Source organism: Labeo rohita, chromosome 1 (assembly GCF_022985175.1).
Source record: "Labeo rohita strain BAU-BD-2019 chromosome 1, IGBB_LRoh.1.0, whole genome shotgun sequence".
NCBI classification, from domain to species: Eukaryota; Metazoa; Chordata; class Actinopteri; order Cypriniformes; family Cyprinidae; genus Labeo; species Labeo rohita.
In genome coordinates this window covers 23084712-23103351 of record NC_066869.1, presented here as the reverse complement: position 1 = coordinate 23103351, position 18640 = coordinate 23084712, and the positions used below count along the sequence as shown (strand labels likewise).

General features: G+C 36.3%; 2 protein-coding genes across 2 annotated transcripts in view; one reads left to right on the top strand and one right to left on the bottom strand.

Annotated features, from left to right (window-relative positions):
- The first annotated feature begins 1677 nt into the window (after positions 1–1677).
- Positions 1678–6445, top strand: lrpap1 (low density lipoprotein receptor-related protein associated protein 1). The gene is made up of 8 exons (XM_051115481.1): positions 1678–1963; positions 2155–2299; positions 2506–2636; positions 2756–2876; positions 3151–3306; positions 3391–3473; positions 3609–3785; positions 5693–6445. Exons 1-8 carry the CDS (start codon positions 1802–1804, stop codon positions 5759–5761), a joined length of 1044 nt encoding a protein of 347 aa, XP_050971438.1. The 5' UTR covers positions 1678–1801; the 3' UTR covers positions 5762–6445.
- Positions 6446–6652: 207 nt separating this feature from the next.
- Positions 6653–18640, bottom strand: part of dok7b (docking protein 7b) — a 28540-nt gene continuing 16552 nt past the window's right edge. The window contains exons 6-11 of the mRNA XM_051115468.1: positions 16679–16786; positions 14298–15136; positions 11190–11247; positions 10719–10799; positions 10460–10606; positions 6653–8463 (exon numbers count right to left, since the gene is read on the bottom strand). Coding sequence (XP_050971425.1) covers positions 8324–8463; positions 10460–10606; positions 10719–10799; positions 11190–11247; positions 14298–15136; positions 16679–16786 — 1373 coding nt within the window. The 3' untranslated portion in view covers positions 6653–8323. The remainder of the gene's footprint in view (positions 8464–10459; positions 10607–10718; positions 10800–11189; positions 11248–14297; positions 15137–16678; positions 16787–18640) is intronic.

Sequence of the window (18640 nt, the reverse complement as noted above, 5' to 3'; positions counted from 1 at the left end):
GAGAAATCTGAAATCATGTGTTTTATTAAAAAAAAATCAGTGGTTGAAGTTGAATTTTTATCATTATAGGCTGGATGTTTTCACACACTGCAGCCACACAACTGTGTTCAAACACCTTACAGTTTTGCATAATAGGTCACCTTTAAATTAAATATTCCAAAAAGGATAGCCAAAAATAATACATTTCCAGTCTCAGTTGTTTTCTGTATCATGTTTTCTGTGTGTGTGTGTGTGTGTGTGTGGTTTGGGTATACCCTATATTATTGGAACTAAATGTTCCCACAAAGATGGCAATATCCAAAATCCTTAGTATTTTAGGGACATCTTTAGTGTTTATAAGAAAACTAGCTTATAAATCATACAGAAAGTTTATTTTTTGAAATGCAGAAAGTTTCCTGTGAGGGTTAAGTTTAGCCTCAGGGTTAGGGTAAGGGCATAGATAATACAATTTGTGAAGTATAAAACCGATTACAGCTATAGAATGTTTCCAGAAAATATAGAATCCTGTGTGTGCGTGTGTGTGCAAGAGAGCATCTGCAATATGTCACCGCAGAACATAAAAGGCTGTAAAAGAGAGAGGATCAATCAATATGAATTTGTGTACAGTATAAAAGGTCCTTCAGAGAGCTGGTGTTATGAAGGTGATGACAGCTTGGATCGATATTACAGCCATTACTGATTTTATGTCAATTTGGTTAGATAATGAAAGTGTATTTCCTAATGTGATGGGATAATAAAAATATTCGACTAGCTCTAATACAAGCAGGCCTGTGCTGTAGAAGTATAAAGTTTTGGAAAATTAAAAAAGTCCCAAGCTCTGTCTTAGTATAACACTTTAAGTTGCTGTTCCACAAATGTATAACAATTTGTGTTTCATAAATGCATCCAGTTATTTTTTTTTTTAATCAAAGTAAACTGATTAACCAAGCTATAAGGACTATGTGGTGTTCTTTGTTATTGTAAAATAAAAATGTGCAATTAAATATTCTGTAGCCTATGTTGTGTTTCATTTTAATACTTCAGTGACTCTATAGCGTTATTAGCACAATTTGATAGAAACAAACATCTAGTGTCCTGATAATTCAGTCATTTTATAGTAGCCTTTATGAGGAATCACAATTATTGGTCTCATTTTGTTTGCTAAATCAGTCACTGTATTATCTCCAATATTGGAAAACAGTTAGTACTAGTACTTCTAGCATACTATTGTGAAAATTGGCAGAGACAAATTGCAATATAGGTAGCAGGCTAGAGCAAGACAGATTGCAAAAGTGTTCACACCTCTGATAACCCTGTTAGACCTGACGATAACGGGTGGATTTTGCTTTCCAGGCATTGGATTTTTATTTATTTTATTTGAAATCCAACAGATGGGCTAAGACTCAGGAATTAAAAATTAATATTAGACTTTTGGGATGTCTGTGTTTGTGATCTAATGAGATTTAAAATCTAATCTTGTGGGCAGTTTCAATAAGCAGATGGCTGCAAGCGGGCTTCCCTTTATTCCCAGTGCGTGGATGGATCTCATTTGCTCGAAGCCCCTTTACGCGTTGTTACTAGGTAACGAGCAAGCAGCGCTGTGTGGGATTTGTAGTCTGTAAACGTCAAGTCACTCGCTCCAAAGCGCGAATATCTGAGAAATTAAAACTACAAGACCCATGATGCAACGCGCAGCTGGACGTTCAGGCATGTGAACGCCGTATGATTCTCGTAGCGCTTCCTGAATAGCCCTGCAGATGCTTTAGAAAACATTACACACTTTCATACGTTTTGTAACTAAGTTAGTTCGTTTCTTGTGAAAATGAAAATGCAGCTTCTGATTTTGGTTTCTTTGTCTGTTGTCGGAGCAATGGCGGGGAAGTACTCTAAAGAAATGAATGAACAAAAGGCTTCTGATAAAAACAACAATCAGGTGGAATTCAGGATTGCCAAACTCAACCAGGTTTGGGAAAAGGCGATACGAGTAAGTAATGTGACAGGTTAAATATATACAATATATTATAAATACACAATAATACATTTTCTGATTGTCATGCTTATATCATTGTGTTTAACTCTTACTCTATAGTATTTAATGACTGCTTAGATTTTTATAACATGCGTTGTTTTGAACATTATAATGTTCCTTACTATACATCACCATTTTTGCTTTAGATGCAGCTTCCACCGGTGCGGCTCTCAGAACTGCACAGTGACTTGAAGATCCAGGAGAAAGATGAACTTCAGTGGAAAAAACTGAAAGCAGAAGGGTTGGACGAGGATGGAGAGAGAGAAGCCCAGCTCAGACGCAATTTTAATAGTAGGATTGGACTGTTTTTGTTTGGTAGTTAGTTATATGGAGTATGAACTTGACAAACTCTTTTCTTTCCTTTGTTTACATATTTCCTTTTGCTGCTGGAAGCTGGGACGGGACATATTAAAGAGAAAATGTTATTGTTTTCATGTTATGAAGCAAACTAGTAACTTAAATGGCTATAACTTTAATATCTTTCTTTGTTTGCACAGTTATTCTAGCAAAGTTTGGAATGGATGGGAAAAAAGACACCCGGACATTGGACAGCAACAGACTGAAAGATCATGATGTTAAAGATGGAGACACATTTGAAGACCCGAGGCTGGACAAGTTGTGGAACAAGGTAACTGATGGGACAAAACAACTGCTAGAGTGTGACTGTGTAACTCATTTGCAGATTTACAGACTTGTTCACTTATTACTGACTTTGCTGAAAAGTTCTCATGAACCTTTGATCCTCAGGCTAAGACTTCAGGAAAGTTCTCTGACGAGGAGCTCCAGACCTTGCAGAGAGAATTCCATCACCATAAAGACAAAATCAACGAGTATAACATTGTCATGGACACTGTCAGCCGGACAGAAGGTATTATAAAAATGGAATATATAAAAAGAATTTGGTCCACTTCATATTAAAAACAAACTACGTTTCTAACCACAGTTTGAGGGCAGAAGTTTCAACCATTTTCAACATCTTGTCTAGTTATCGTAGTTGGCTAGTTTTTTCTTTTGGGAAATGGACCCCATTTGTTTAATAATGGGTCTGTTTGCATTTTTAACTCCTGTTTACATTCTCAGTCTTTGTCTTCGTCTTTCAGAACCTAATGAATAAATGTCTCTTGCACTGTTTTTTCCATCAGAGGTCCATAAGAATGTAATCACTCCTCTTGAGGGTGACATGAAGGAACAGGTTCTCCATCAGAAACATGCAGATCTGAAGCAGAGAATGAGGGACCTTAACCAGGGCTTTGAACGACTCCGCAAGATCACCCATGAGGGTTATGGTGCTGACAGTGGTGGGGACCCTTGCTTAGGTTGCTTGCTCCATGTTTTGTAATTGGATTGCTTCATGACTTTCTAATCCTCTCTGTTTATGGCAGAATTTAAGGAGCCACGAGTCATAGAGCTTTGGGAGATGGCAAAAAGATCTAATCTCAGTGAAGACGAACTCGACTCTCTTAAAGTAAGATTCTTTGCTTATGTCGTAACATGAATACCATTCAGATTATGACTGTACATATAAGGTTACTGCTAAATATTGCATTTCAGTTTCATTTAAATATGCACGGCCTTACACGTTTCTTCTGCTGTCATTTAGGAGGAACTTAGACACTTTGAAACCAAGGTGGAGAAGCACCAGCACTATCAGGAGCAGCTGGAACTGTCTCATCAGAAACTGAAGCATGTGGAGGCCCTGGGAGACAAAGATCACATAATGAGAAACAAAGAGAAATACAACGTCCTTGCTGAGAAAGCACGAGAAATGGGATACAAGGTAGAGCTGGAAATTGGGTTTTAAAATAAATTTTTTTTTGCTGATTGTATTTTGGAATTTTTCAGGCATATCATACACGTCTTTTACCATAGTCATTGAAGGATTAGTTCACTGAATGAACATTTTCTGATAATTTACTCACCCGCATGTCGTCCAAGACGACAACTCCACTTCCAGATGATTTACTCACCCCCTTGTTATCCACAATGTTCATATCTTTCTTTCTTCAGTCGTAAAGAAATTATGTTTTTTGAGGAAAACATTTCAGCATTTTTCTCCATATAATGGACTGGTATGGTGCCCCGATTTTGAACTTCCAAAATGCAGTTTAAATGCGGCTTCAAACGATCCCAAATGTGGTTGTAAACTATCCCAGCCGAGGAAGAAGGATCTTATCTAGCAAAACGATCGGTTATTTTAATAAAAATAATACAATTTATATACTTTTTAATGCCAAACGCTCATTTTGTCTTACTCTGCCTGGACTGTTTTTGTTTCTGGTTCATGACAGTTAGGGTATGTCGAAAAACTCCCATCTCATGTTCTCCTTCAACTTCAAAATCATCCTGTATCTCTGTTTTACATTTTTTGTTAAAGGTTTTTGATCATCTTTGCCTGTTCACTTTGCAAAGACTGGGTCGGTACTTCTGCAGCGATGTAGGATGATTTTGAAATGATTTTTGAAATTGAGGGAGAAAATACGATTGGAGTTTTTCGACATTCCCTAACTGTCTTGAGCCAGAATACACAGAGTTCAACGACTGCAAGGCAAGATGAGCGTTTGAGAATAAAAAGTATTTAAATTGTATTTTTTTTAATGTAAATAACTGACCGTTTTGCTAGATAAGACCCTTCTTTCTTCAGCTGGGATAGTTCACAACCGCATTCGGGATCGTTTGAAGCCACATATAAACTGCATTTTAGAAGTTCAAAATCGGGGCACCATATCAGTCCATAAAAATGCTGAAATCTTTTCCTCAAAAAACATAATTTCTTTACGACTGAAGAAAGACAGACATGAACATCTTGCGTAACAAGGGGGTGAGTAAATTATTTGTAAATTGTTTTTCTGGAAGTGGACTTCTCCTATCAGGCTTTTGAGGAAAACATTCCAGGTTTTTTTCTCCATATAGTGGACTTCAGTGGTGGCCAACCTGGTTGAAGGTCCAATTTGCAGTTTCAATGCAGCTTTAAAGGACTCAACACAATCGCAGCCGAGGATTAAGTGTCTTATCTAGTGAAATGATCTGTCATTTTCTAAAAAAATTAAAATGTGTATATTTTTTTTAACCGCAAATGCTCGACTTCATGCATTATGTAATCGCATGTATGATGTAGAAGTACCGACCCAGGGTTTACAAAGCGAACGTGCAAAGAGAGTCAAACACCCTTTACAAAAAAACAAGAACAATGTTGGATGATTTTTGAGGGTAAAGTGACAGTTTTTTGCCCTACCCTACCTTTTTGAAACAAAGTACACAGACAAAGAACTATCCACGCGTGACCTTTCCAAAATGATTAATCTCAGAGCTAGTGCAAGACAAGCAGTGGCTAAAAAGTATATAAATTTGTATTTTTCTTAGAATATTATCAATTGTTTTGCTTGATAAGACCCTTATTCCTTGGTTGGCATCGTGTAGAGCCCTTTGAAGCTGTGTTGCAACTGCAATTTGCACCTTCAACCCACTGGCCACTATTAAAGTCCACTATATGAAGAAAAATCTTGGAATGTTTTCCTCAAAAACCTTAATGCCTTTTTGACTGAAGAAAGAAAGACATACACATTTTGGATGACATGGGGGTGAGTAAATTATCAGGAGATTTTTATTCTGGAAGTGAACTAATCCTTTAAGAAAGCTATGAGTCATTGGAATCTGTAATAATGCTGTCACACTTTTTTTCTTTAGATGAAGAAACACTTGCAGGACTTGACGAATAAGATTTCCCGAAATGGATTGCAACACAATGAACTCTGAATAACGTTTTTGTCACCATGCAGCACTACTGTTTGCTATGATCGATCAGAGGTCACATATGCTGTATTCTAAAATGTTATTCAACACAGATGGGCCAGGCTTAAAAAGGTAGAGCATATTGTACATGAATTTAACATTTCCACTGGGAAGCCAGACTGTATGATAAATTATTTTTAAATGGTACTGAGCAGTGATGAGTTCTGCTTTTGTGATGATTTCCTGTTTTATGTTTGTGCAGTAAATGGCCACAAGCTGATTTAGCCAAAACGCTAATGTATGTTATCCTTGTACTATTAGGTTTGGCCAGATTTGTTTGTGGCTCCATTATTAATATTTAATAATAGTTGCTAAACAACAAATGCACAATGAAATATGTGTAGAAAAACATTAACATTGCTCCAAAACATGAGCACACAGAATAGATTTCAATGTTTTTAGTATAAACTGTTAAAGCTTCCATTTCAATAATTTTTATACCCCAGTCCTGAGCATCCTAAGATTTAAACTGAATAATACCCATTCATGAACAACAGTGCTACCCCTGTACAGGCTTGATTTAATATTAGGATAACAGCTAAACTTGAGAGATTCAAGAAAAAGGAGTGCTTCAATGAAAAAGGCTAAACAAGGGCGAAGTGTAATGGAGAAAGCTAAAAAAATAAATAAATAAAAGACAAGCTCAGGCACTTAAATAGCTGGACTTGGCAAGGCAGACCTTGAGTCAACCATTATATTGACTGAATCGCTAAATAGCATTGGGTACAAAACCCATCATCATGATTGACACTGTTGTCCCAAGGTACACTTGAATCATTGTTTAAACAGTCCCATCAGTCAGACATTTAAAATTTTTGCAAAAATTATGTGCACTAATTCTAATCTATGGCACTGTTATTACTAACTAGTTTGTGATTTTAAAATCCTCATATTCATGAAAATATGGTAATCCAGCATTGTAATGAATTAGGAATGTGATCTCCATAAATAATAGGATTGCTTTTGTACTAGTCCAGATTCTGCTCATTTCGTTACACATTTCATAATAAAACAATCTACCCAAGCCTTGTGTTTTCTATGACGTGATGTCAGACGGTTGCATCAAGCATTTAAGGATGAGCAATGCTAGTCATTATTGTATCATTTTTTATTACTACTACTACAGTCAATATAGAAATTTCAGAAAATATTTGAAAAAAAAAAAAAGTTCATGAAATATTTAAATGTGTAAATGTACAGAACAAAATTGGTCACCAATGAAAGTATATATTTACAGTCAACAGTTGTTGCATTTGGGATCTGCTTTCAGATTTATAACCTTTCTAATTCCATCTGAATGTTAAAAATGGAAAATAATACAGTCATACACAAAGTTGCATATAAAATGCAATTCAGCAATACATTTAGCATATACTGTACAGCAGTAGTTCTCAACTGAAAGCCCAACATAGTCCAATCCAGTTTTCAACTTTCAGTTTATATTTTGGTTGTATTTGGTGTTTTCCCATTTTAGATTAGAATTTGATATTTTCATTATATTAACAATTCATTAAGTTTAATATGGTCAAAGGGATAGTTCACATAAAAATGAAAATTCTGTCATCAATTACTCACCTTCACATCGATCCAAACCCATAAGACCTTCATTCATCTTTGAAACGCAAATAAAGATATATTTGATTAAATCCAAGAGCTTTCTGAACCTGCATAGACATTCTGTGTTGCTGTCTGTGCAGGGTCAGAAAGTTCTCAGATTTCATTAAAAAAATCTTAATTTGTGTTTTACAAAGAAGAACGAAGGTCTTATGGGTTTGGAACGACATTAGAGTAAGTAATTAATGACAGAATTTAAACCTTTAAGTCATACTGAGGCCTCCTTAGTGGGCCAAGGACCCCTGGTTGAGAACCACTGATATACAGTGGAGTCTGAACGTAAGAGACCACTACCAACAATTATTCTAATATGCATTTCTCTAACATTTTTTTCAGCACAGCAATTTGAAAAAGTTAAATTAAAAAACATATATGAATTTAGGATTTCTTTAAAAATGACAAAATACATTTGAGCTGCATGAACTCCAAAAGCAACTGATGATACACATTCTGTGCCTCAGTTGATGCAAGAAAAAAATTATTAAAAGTTGTTTTCAAAAATTTGCTCACAACTGACAAAAGTGACCCAATAATATGACACCATCTTAAAATGTTATATTAAATCGGGGTGCCCAAACTCAGTCCTGGGGGGCCGGCGTCCTGCAGATTTTAGCTCCAGTTTGCCTCAATATACTTTCTACAAAGCCACTGGAAGCCACTTTAGCCAAAAAAGTGTAATGGCTAAAGCTAGTAAGAGCTTGATTAGCTGGTTCAAGTGGATCTAATTGGGGTCAGAGCTAAACTCTGCAGGACACCGGCCCTCCAGGACCGAGTTTGAGGCCCCCCATATTAAATATATATTAGCATTATATACATATAACATTTTCAAAATGCAAAAAACAGGTTTAAAAGGAAAAAAAATCTATATTTTCAATGTGGTCTCAGACGTTTTGACTCCACTTCATTACATATTCAGGTGAGTGTTCCTCTCCTCTTCTGTTCTAGTTCCTGTAGTCTCTCCTCTCGGCCCTGTGCATGCTGGGCTCCCACCCTTTGTGCTGTCTCAGTCGCAGTGATGTCAATGTGGGCATATTTTGTGCTGGAGCCGGCCGCTGTTCATAAACACAATTTCATTTCATTTCATTTTATTGTATTTGCAAGGTTGCATATATTACAGTTAAAGGAATAGTTCATGTTCTTCCAAACCCATAAAACCCAACTTCGGAACAGATATTTTTGATAAAGGTGACCAGATTTCTGAAATGAAAACCAGGGACATTTCCAAGTTTAGTGGTCAAAATATCACTGAAATCTCACTTGTGATTACCTACTAAGTAAAAAACGGGGACAATATGTTTTTGTTTTTTTAATGGTTGTGGATTCAATATTAATATCATAATTGATAATTACAATGATGTTTGAGGATCAAACTTATACCGTAGTTTTTCATACAATACTAAATAGTAACTATTGCAAATAGCAAAGATATGAAAACAGTGGTATTATGGCTTTAGAAGAACACATTAAAAACACAACTATAAATATGAGAACATATGATAGATAAAACTATACAAATATGTTATTTTCAAAATGTATTTAACATTTTCACAGCTGAGTACAATAATTACAACTTTTTGAATTTTATGTTAATTTTGACCACAAAGTATGTGCTTACTGCAAATGTAATTGTGTGAGTGTAACACAGTGTCCTAACTACACACGACAAGACAAGAGTTTTTGTCCTAACTAGCCACAACGGCGACACGCAAAACTTCTATTTTATAAGCGGTGTCTATTTCTACGATGTTGTGGCTGAAACAACAACATGCAAACTATGACAACTATAATCTCAGGTACAGATTATGTGCTTTATTCAATGTTAAAAGTATCTAATGTGAGGTTGAATATCATATTGTGTGACATTTATAGCCATACTGAAAGCAACAAATCATTTACCTCAGATCTAAAATATATGTAAGCAAACATATACAAACATAAACATAAACTGCAAACTCAATACGAATCAACAAGTGTTTTCCATGACTAAGATAGTATCAGCCACTCAGTATGTAGTTTTAATAATGTCTAAAATGTTTAATATTTATGAATTAGATTATAAATTTGTCCATTTCATTGGCAGTGCAGTAGTTCTGCGCTTTTGAATGGCTGTGATATCTTAGAGTTTCTGTCACGTCGCGCTGTCAGTGTATTTGCGGGTTGTTTTGAACGTGCTGTAAAATGGGGACATTTCCGGGGACAGGACACCAAAAACCGGGACTGTCCCTGGAAAACGGGGATGTCTGGTCACCCTATTTTTGATGAAATTCTGGAGCTATCTAACCCTGCATAGAGAGCAACGCAACTGACACGTTCAAGACCCATAAAAGTAGTAAGGTCATCAATAAAATAGTCCATGTGACACCAGTGTTAATTTTAAGAAACTACGAGAGTACTTTTCGTGTGCAAAGAAAACAAAAGTAACGACTTAATTCAACAATTACTTTTCTTCCTTGTCAGTATTCGATGCACGTTCACAAGAGTACCACGATGTTATTACTACCTTTCTGGGCCTTGAACGTTTAATTTACATTGCTGTCTATGCAGAGTCAGAAAGCTCTTGGATTTCATCAAAAATATCTTAATTTGTTTTCAGAAGATCAAAGGTCTTATTTGTTTGGAATGACATGAGGGTGAGTAATTAATGACAATTTTCATTTTTGGGTGAACTATCCCTCTAAGACTTACACATTGGTGCAAAAAATCTATTTCAAGTAATTACAGGTTTTTTTTCCATTCATCAAAAATCTTCTGAAAAAACAGTTTAAAAAATATATATATATTAAGCAGCACAACTGTTTTCAACTTTGATAATTACTTGAGCAGCAAATCAACATATTGGAATGATTTATGAGTAATGGATGCTGAAAATAGCTTTCCTATTACAGAAATAAATGACATTTTACATTTTATTAAAATAGAAAAGTTACCTCTAATTGTCATAATATCAAATAAATGCAGCCTTGGTGAGCATAAGAGACCTTTTTCAGGTCGGAGCCATGATCAAACATGAGTAGTATATATGAGAGAAACACAGTGACAGTGACAAACCTCTGACAGTGTGGCTTGACTCTGGACGGTCCTGCAGATCCAACTCCATATAGTGCAGCTGGCGTTTAGACGTAGGACTGATGGGGATGTTCACATAGTTGACAGAATCACTTTGAAGTTTTTCAGTAACTGTAAGTCCTGTTTCTCCTGCAAGACCATAACACAACCCAATTCATGCACAGTTGCCAATGAAACAGAGCGAATGAAATGCAGTGATCAGATGGTGATATATTGTATAAGAAAGGGTCGTCTCAATTACCATACTCTCCAGCTCTGAACGGTGTCCACCTGGATGCATCAGCCATAAATGCCATCTGCTCATAATTGCCTTTTGGATCAGCTGAGAAGGACAAAAAACCATTTATGAATCACAAGTAAGCTATTCATTTAGAAAGAAAACACACCAGGCTTTATTTATGCTCCAAATCATTAAATTGTTAATCAGCAGAAAACAATCTGACCTGGCATATTGCACACACAAATATCAGATATCCAGTGACAACAAAACATCACACTATGTTTAGATGTAACAGCCTGATGCTGAAACTAGAATCACTTTATCAGTCAATACAGACAAGGAGCTTTAAGTGCTCAGGAGAGAGAGAGGCATGATGCACTTCCTGTTGAAATGACATCCAAGTAGGCTATCATTATTTGACTGAGAGACAGTGTCTTCAGAGGCCTTAACCATCATTATCATTTCAAAGCCAAATAACTGTATGATCCTCACCATCAGACTTTTGCTCCTCAGAACTGCTTCTTATCTCACACCTGCTCCTCTCCTCCACCTACAAGAAACACAAAAATGAATCAGAAATCCCCAAGCAGCAGCAGTAGATTTGTTTAATGCTGTATTTATTCTCTTTAAATGACTGAGCCAGCCATTTCTGCTTTCTTCTGCTGCTGTACACCACAAAAATATTTCAAAGTCACTGTTCAACTAAACATTTGTGGAAATATCGGACCATATTTTTCACAGCCTTGGCTGCTGCTGTACTTCTTTAAATTATATTTTACAACTAGCACTGACTAACTACACCAACACCCAGAACAAGCCTGAAGACATGCTTCTGGCTACAATAAGCAACTGAAATTCTACCACTATTGTGCTAAAAAAAAAGTATTGAATGCTGTAATCCACATGATTGAGAGTGGACTGTTTTTCAGTGTGAAATATTGATTGGCCTGAATAGGAAAACATCAGGATTTTTTTGTTTGCTGTTCGGTCAAAGCAGGTTGTTTTAATAGCTTTTTATTGCTTTCTCAGATCAACCTAGAGCATGTGGCGAGATGACAAACGCATTTAAATTCATACTGCAAACTGGTTGTGCCTCCCCACTGATGCATCAACGTGATGGCTGAGCATGATCCAGAGACACAGACGGCTGGAACAGTCTTTGGATTTGTGCTGGAACGCTGGATTCCGTGATTAGAGGAGTGCATAACGAAAAACTGATGCTGAATCAACACTGCCCTGATCAGCTGCAAAAGTCTGATTTTGTTGGTAAAGTTTTAGTCCAAATCTAGAGAACATTTTGTCCACATACTTTGACAAAAGATGCATTTAGACTCAGAAATAGCTGTGAAGTTATCCAGTTTAATCAAAACACATTTGTCTGGGAGCAATAGGTTTCACTGATTTGCATTGTTTGCTTTGTAGTTTCTTTACATCCAAGTTCTTTAAGTTTCTTATAGCAAATGAAGGCTAAAAAGTTAATTTAAAAGACCATCAGGAGTATTTAAGTAAAGAATTTAACCTTTCTACTTCTATTTCCTAAGAAATACTAGTTCTGTAATGGTTCCATTAATGATACTTTTAGTAGTATTAAGGAATAAATGGACACACGAAATGTCATTCTGTTCTATTCCTTTACTATATATTAAAGGCACAGCAAGTAATTTGTCCTGCTAGAGGCCACATATTCAAAACAAACAAAGAAATAACGGTGTAGTTTGATGACGCCTGATTGAGTGTGGAATCACAGAAGCTGTCGTCTTCATTGCCACAGCCAATACAATCCGATGGGACTTGGGCTGAAATCACGTTCATGGGAGGAAGATTTAGTAACGCCACTTTAGTATGAAGCAGGGTGGGGCTGAAAACCGTGGAAGCAAAATGAGGCCACTGGAGCGTTTGCTAATGAGACAAGTGTGACACACGGTTCGAAAGCAGCGGAGCTTTTATTATGCCACACTCGACTGGTTCTGCAATTTCTGGTCATGCATATACAGGGTAAATACTAGATACATCTGAGTGTGTTGAAAGTCCTGTTATAATAATAACATATTAAAGCGTCTGGTGTTTCCATATTTTTTTATGAAAGCAGAAAACCAGAAATCAAGGGTGTATGACATCATTGGCAGGCGACGCATTGACAAGGGACAGGACACTAGTTAAAACTGCTTATTTTTCTGGATTTAAACATTTTTGGAAACATTTGGGATAATGTACATTACCAGTCAAAAGTTTTTGAACAGTAAAATTTTGAATGGTTTTTAAAGAAGTCTCTTCTGCTCACCAAGCCTGTATTTATTTGATCCAAAGTACAGCAAAAACAGTAAAAATTTGAAATATTTTTACAATTTAAAATAACTTTTCTATTTGAATATATATATATATATATATATATATATATATATTAAGATGTCATTTATTCCTGTGATTTCAAAGCTGAATTTTTAGCATCATTACTCCAGTCACATGATGCTTCAGAAATCATTCTAATATTCAGATTTGCTGCTCAAAAAATATTCAAATTAATATTATATTGAAAACAGCTGAGTAGAATTTTTTCAGAAAGTTCAGAAGAACTGCATTTATCTGAAATAGAAATAGAAATCTTTTGTAACATTATAAATTTCTTTATCATCACATTTGATCAGTTTAAAGCATCCCTGCTAAATAAAAGTTTTAATTTCTATAATTTATTTCCAAGAGACTCCAAGCTTTAAATGGTATAGTGTATAATGTTACAAAAGCTTTTTATTTCAGATAAATGCTGAACTCTGAATTTTTCTATTCCAGAAGTCAAAGAATCCTGAAAAAAAAAAAACAGTTTTAAATATTGATAATGACTATAATAAAAAATGTTTCTTGAACAGCAGATCAACATATTTGAATGATTTCTGAAGGATCATGTGACACAGAAGACTGGAATAATGATGCTGAAAATGTAGATTTGATCACAGGAGTAAATTACATTTTAAAATAAATTCAAATATAAAACAGCTATTTTAAATACTAAAAATATTTCAAAATTGTACTGTAACAATAAAAATCGTACTTTTCAAAAACTTTTGACTGGAAGTCAACAAAATGCTTTTTGGATATTTTAATCAAAAAATCGTAAATGTGCCTTTAAACTACAAAACTAACAAAAATGTGGTAACATGCACTTTTGTTCAAATGTTTGGGGTCAAAAACCTTTAGTCGGCAATGATGTAATAAATCGACAAAAAACTGACATTTATAAATGTTACAAAGGATTTGAAATAAATGCTGTTCTTTTGAACCTTCTATTAATCAAAGAAACCTAAAAACATGCTTCCCAGTATCCACAAAAATATTAACCAGCACAACTGCTTTTAACATTGGTAATAATAAAAAATATTTCTTGAGCGATATTTCTTGAAAGAAAAAAAAAAAAAAACATCAGCTCATATGAGTTCTTTCTGAAATAAGACTACACCGGTCTGTTTCATGCAGTTGGTTCACGACACCTCTGAATAAGTAACACCGGAAACTCTTAGTATGGTGTTTCATCAAAATCAGCTGAAAGATGCGGAACCGCTCACAGAAAGACAAACAGAAAAACAACAAGAAAACAAATCTTGTTACCTTTCCTCCCCCACAGTCAGGACAGATGGCGGGCTGTGGTTGCGGTGTGGTGGAACCTTCAGGTGGCGCTGCTCCTTCACCACACCAGTTGAATCTCTGCGGGACAGTTTGTTTGGGGGTTTCATCTGCAGCCACGGCCTCTGGTCCCAGAGCTCCACATTCAGGTCTCTGTCCCTGGGTTGTGGAAGTCAAAAACTGTTCCTGACTGGAGGATTGCTGTTGTAAGACCCTGCGGGGGACGTCGTAATGCTGCTGAGGTGGATTAGGTACCTGGTACATGGCGGCCTGCATTTGAGCAGCCTCTCGGAGTGGACACACACACGGTTTGTGCTCAGGAATTAGTGGAAATGTCCGTACTGGAGTGTTGATAAGGGAGTTCGAGATTAAATTGGGGTTTTGAGGGAGGCTTGTTAAGGATCCAAACTCATCAGTATCTCCATGTGCAATATCCATACTACCAGTGTAGGAGGAGAAGCTTCCAGAATACGAAGAGTGGCTTCCGGTAGCAATACCGCTGTCTGTTGAGCTCTGGCGTCCCGCCTCTTGAAGGCCTCTAGGGTGAGGAGGCTTGGATGGGGGACGGAGCCCTCCCATCATAGCTCCATACAGACGCTCATCACTGGACGTGCTGACAGAACAGGCTGTGCTCTTAGATCCCACAACCCCTAACAGGGATGATGCTGATGATGATGGTTCGACAGGGGTGGGGTGTCTGACCGGCTCAGGCCATATTGCCAGGCGGCTGCCCAGGCTGTTATCAGAATGGCTGGCCTCAGAGGAGGAGCTGGAGATGCTCCGATCATCTCCTGCCAAGGAGGCGCCATAACTGAAGGTGGAGGCTGATCATTTATGACAAAGAGAGGAAGTGATTAACAAATGACCGCCTGGAAACAGGCCTCATGTTAGCATTGTACATCCATTTCAAAAAGGGAGTGACACAAAAAACAATTACGATATAATGATGTTCGGTTATATTTTTTTGGTGGAACACAAAGGAGAATTTTATAATGTTTGTAAAGTGTTTTAAAGAGATAGTTCACATAAAAATGAAAATTACCCCATGATTTAGTCACCCTCAAGCCATTCTATGTGCATACAATTGGAGTTATATTAAAAAAATGTTTTAGTTCTTCCAAATTTTACAATGGCAGTGAATGGCTGTTGAGATTTTAAAACAAAATAAAGTGCATCCATCCATCATAAATAGTGCTCCACATGGCTCCGGTGGGGGTTAATAAAGACCTTCTGAAGTGAAAAGTGAAGTTTGTGTAAGAAAAATATCCATATTTAAAACTTTAGCTAACTGTCGAACACGATTCACGAGAAAGTGGCATTCCAGCGGATGACGTATGACGTAGACGTAGCGTAATCTCCGGTGAGAAGTTACGAACACGGAATTGCAAAGGAGAGAGCAAAACAAAATGAATTAGAAGTACAAAATGAGGATTTGTAAAGATAAACGTCAGAGGATTTCAACAAAAGCCAAGAGTAGACTGGTTTTCCTTTGCTGTAAACAAAACTGGGTTCTCACGAGACTAGCATATTCTCACACAAACGCATCGATTTGCTTCAAACAACCTTTACTAACTTTCCAGAGCTGTGTGGAGTACTTTTCATGATGGATGGATGCACTTCATTAGACTTCAATCAACAGCCATTCACTGGCATTATAAAGTTTGGAAGAATGGAATCCATATTTTTTTGTGAGAGGAACAAACTAAACTTTACATCTACTTCTCCATGATTTTTTTCTGGAAAACTTTAATCTGATTGGCCAATCACTGCATTCTGTGGGCAAGTATTTTTGAATAAACAACATGCTGGACCTAACAACCAACATGGCTAGTTTCATGTCTTTTGTATCACTTGTGCTCCCTTTCTTTTTTATATGATAAAATAATTTTATATTTATTGTATGCTTATTTACTTATCTGGTAAACTGATAAAATAAGCAGTAGTATAGTCAGTCATTTTTTAAATAAATCCCTTCCGGATGAAGTTTCAGGCTTTAGTTCCCTTACAAAACCTTGCCCTCTGACATATAACAATAATAGGGAATAACGACTTCAATTTCCGTCTTTTTCCACACAAAGCATTTCAATGCCTTTCATGTGAAGGCTTTTATGATCCTTTTATAGTGCTTTTATGTCCTTTTGGAGCTTGACAGACATTATGTGCTGTTGCTGCATGGAAATGAAATATGTAAAGATTTTTCAAAAATTACTCTTTTATGATCTACTAAAAAAAATAAAAAGACAAGATGATGAGTACATGAAGACAGAATTTTCATTTTCTGATGAAAGGTTATTTACAAAAACCTTTCATTTTAAATACAACAGCTTCCGTTATGTGTATATTTCATGTATGGCTTTTCAGATTACCTGAGCTGCTGTGGTGACTACAAATCGACAGCATGCTGAGTCGTTTCTCTAGCTCACTGGCCTCCTGGCTAATCCTGTCTTCTAAAGATGACGGGTTAGCACTGGGGTCTATGGAAACAGAATCTCATTAAATTTTAATTAAACTAATACAATGAGCATTCATCATTCATACGCACATGCACCAACATATATCCTTATGATCACACAAACATGCACCAGACAGCACTGAGCATTAAGTCATATATAATCCATCACTGTTCTACGACTGTCTCTGCTGGCAGAATTACTGGAGCCACTGGCCACATTTATCAGTTACTACTGGTACATCACAGACACAGCCTCACAGCAATAATCTCTCACACAAACACGCATGCACACGTCCCACACTCACACACGGCTAGATTTGAGACCTCCTTTTGAATATGGCAGTCGGTTGGTAATCATTCTCTCTCACAATAGAATAAATCAGGACACTGAACATAAAGTGCTCGAATGAGATAATAAATCAGTCAGGGGAGGACAAATAAATAAAGGGTCTCGAAAAAAAACGCAACTGGAACAAAACTAGAGGAAAGGAACGGCAAAATATAGCATAGTAAAGTTAACATGGAGGCATAAATATTTTTTGAATCTTATTAGCATGAAAAATCAATTTCAAGCTGGTCTAACAGCGCAACAAGCATTCAAGCAATGCTACAGACAACAAACAGACTGAAAAATCAATATTTCACAATCAAAAACAAAATTTTTAAGCTTCTATACAGCAGTTCCTTAAACAACTGTTTAACATGTATGTTAAAATTAGAGGTCAACCGATATTGGATTTTACCGATAAGACAACTAGGTTGGAACACACTGTCCGATACCGATTAATCAACCGATAGTTTTTAAAATGGATACTGAATGGAAAATAAATAGTGCTCTATTATTAAAAAAAGAGCCTACTGAGCCATACTTTGTAAATGAATAAAAATATTCATATTAATTATATATTGATCATTACAGTTAGTTCATTGTTCATTAATGTTAACAAAAGCAACTAAATTTTTTAAAAAATATATCAGTAAATACTGAAATTAACACAGTCTAACAAGGAACAATACTTCTATTCTACAGCTTTTATCAATCTTAATGTTACAAATGGACTCATATTGTAAAGTGCTACCATTATATCAACAATCAAGCTAAAGATGGCCATCTTTAAATATCTACACAAAGGCCACAGTACTGAAATTACATACATTTGGATATTGTGTACTTTCACAATTTAACTGCTTCTATTCTAGAACATTTATGGTGATCTAATCAAAATATAAAAATATGTTAGTCACACAACAGGCAAAAGTGCACCGCCGCCTCTAGAAGAACTCGCAGCTATCCGGTATCACACATATTGGATGCGTCGCATTCAATTCAAGTGGTGGTCTACAAGACTTTATTTGATCACCAAACAGGCAAAAGTATATTGCTGTCCTTTCTCCACTAATACAGCATCTGGTCAACAAATTCATCGCTTAGTAATGAAATGAAAACATGCACTACAGTATACTGTACACACGGTTTCGTTGGCGATGTTTTAAATCCGCCTTTGAAGTGTCCCGTTCTGTGCAGCGCGGAGTGCCACGTCTAAACAAACGGCACATGCTCTCTTGCTGTATAACAAAGACTACAGGGATTTTGCTGTATAATGACGACCTTCTCAGCCACTCCAGCAACAGACCCAACCCCGAAAAAACTATCGGCATGGATTTTTGCCAATAACCGATAGTTCCGCCAATCATCTATCGGTGCTGATTAATCAGCAAAACCAATACATCGGTCGACCTCTAATTAAAATGCTCATTTTTGTGCACGTACAGTCGAAAAAAAAAACAGAACTGGGAGTGTGAAGATAAAAAGCTGAAAGGACATTTGCTTTTTGCATATTTAAATAGGTTTGTCATTGCGCAGTTTATCTGCTCT

Excerpts from the sequence above, each read along its gene's own strand:
- lrpap1 (XM_051115481.1), top strand. The coding sequence starts at position 1,802 with ATGAAAATGCAGCTTCTGATTTTGGTTTCTTTGTCTGTTGTCGGAGCA. Across the intron at positions 2,877-3,150 it reads CACTGTCAGCCGGACAGAAG|AGGTCCATAAGAATGTAATC; the intron begins GTATTATAAAAA and ends TTTTTCCATCAG. Across the intron at positions 3,307-3,390 it reads GGGTTATGGTGCTGACAGTG|AATTTAAGGAGCCACGAGTC; the intron begins GTGGGGACCCTT and ends TGTTTATGGCAG.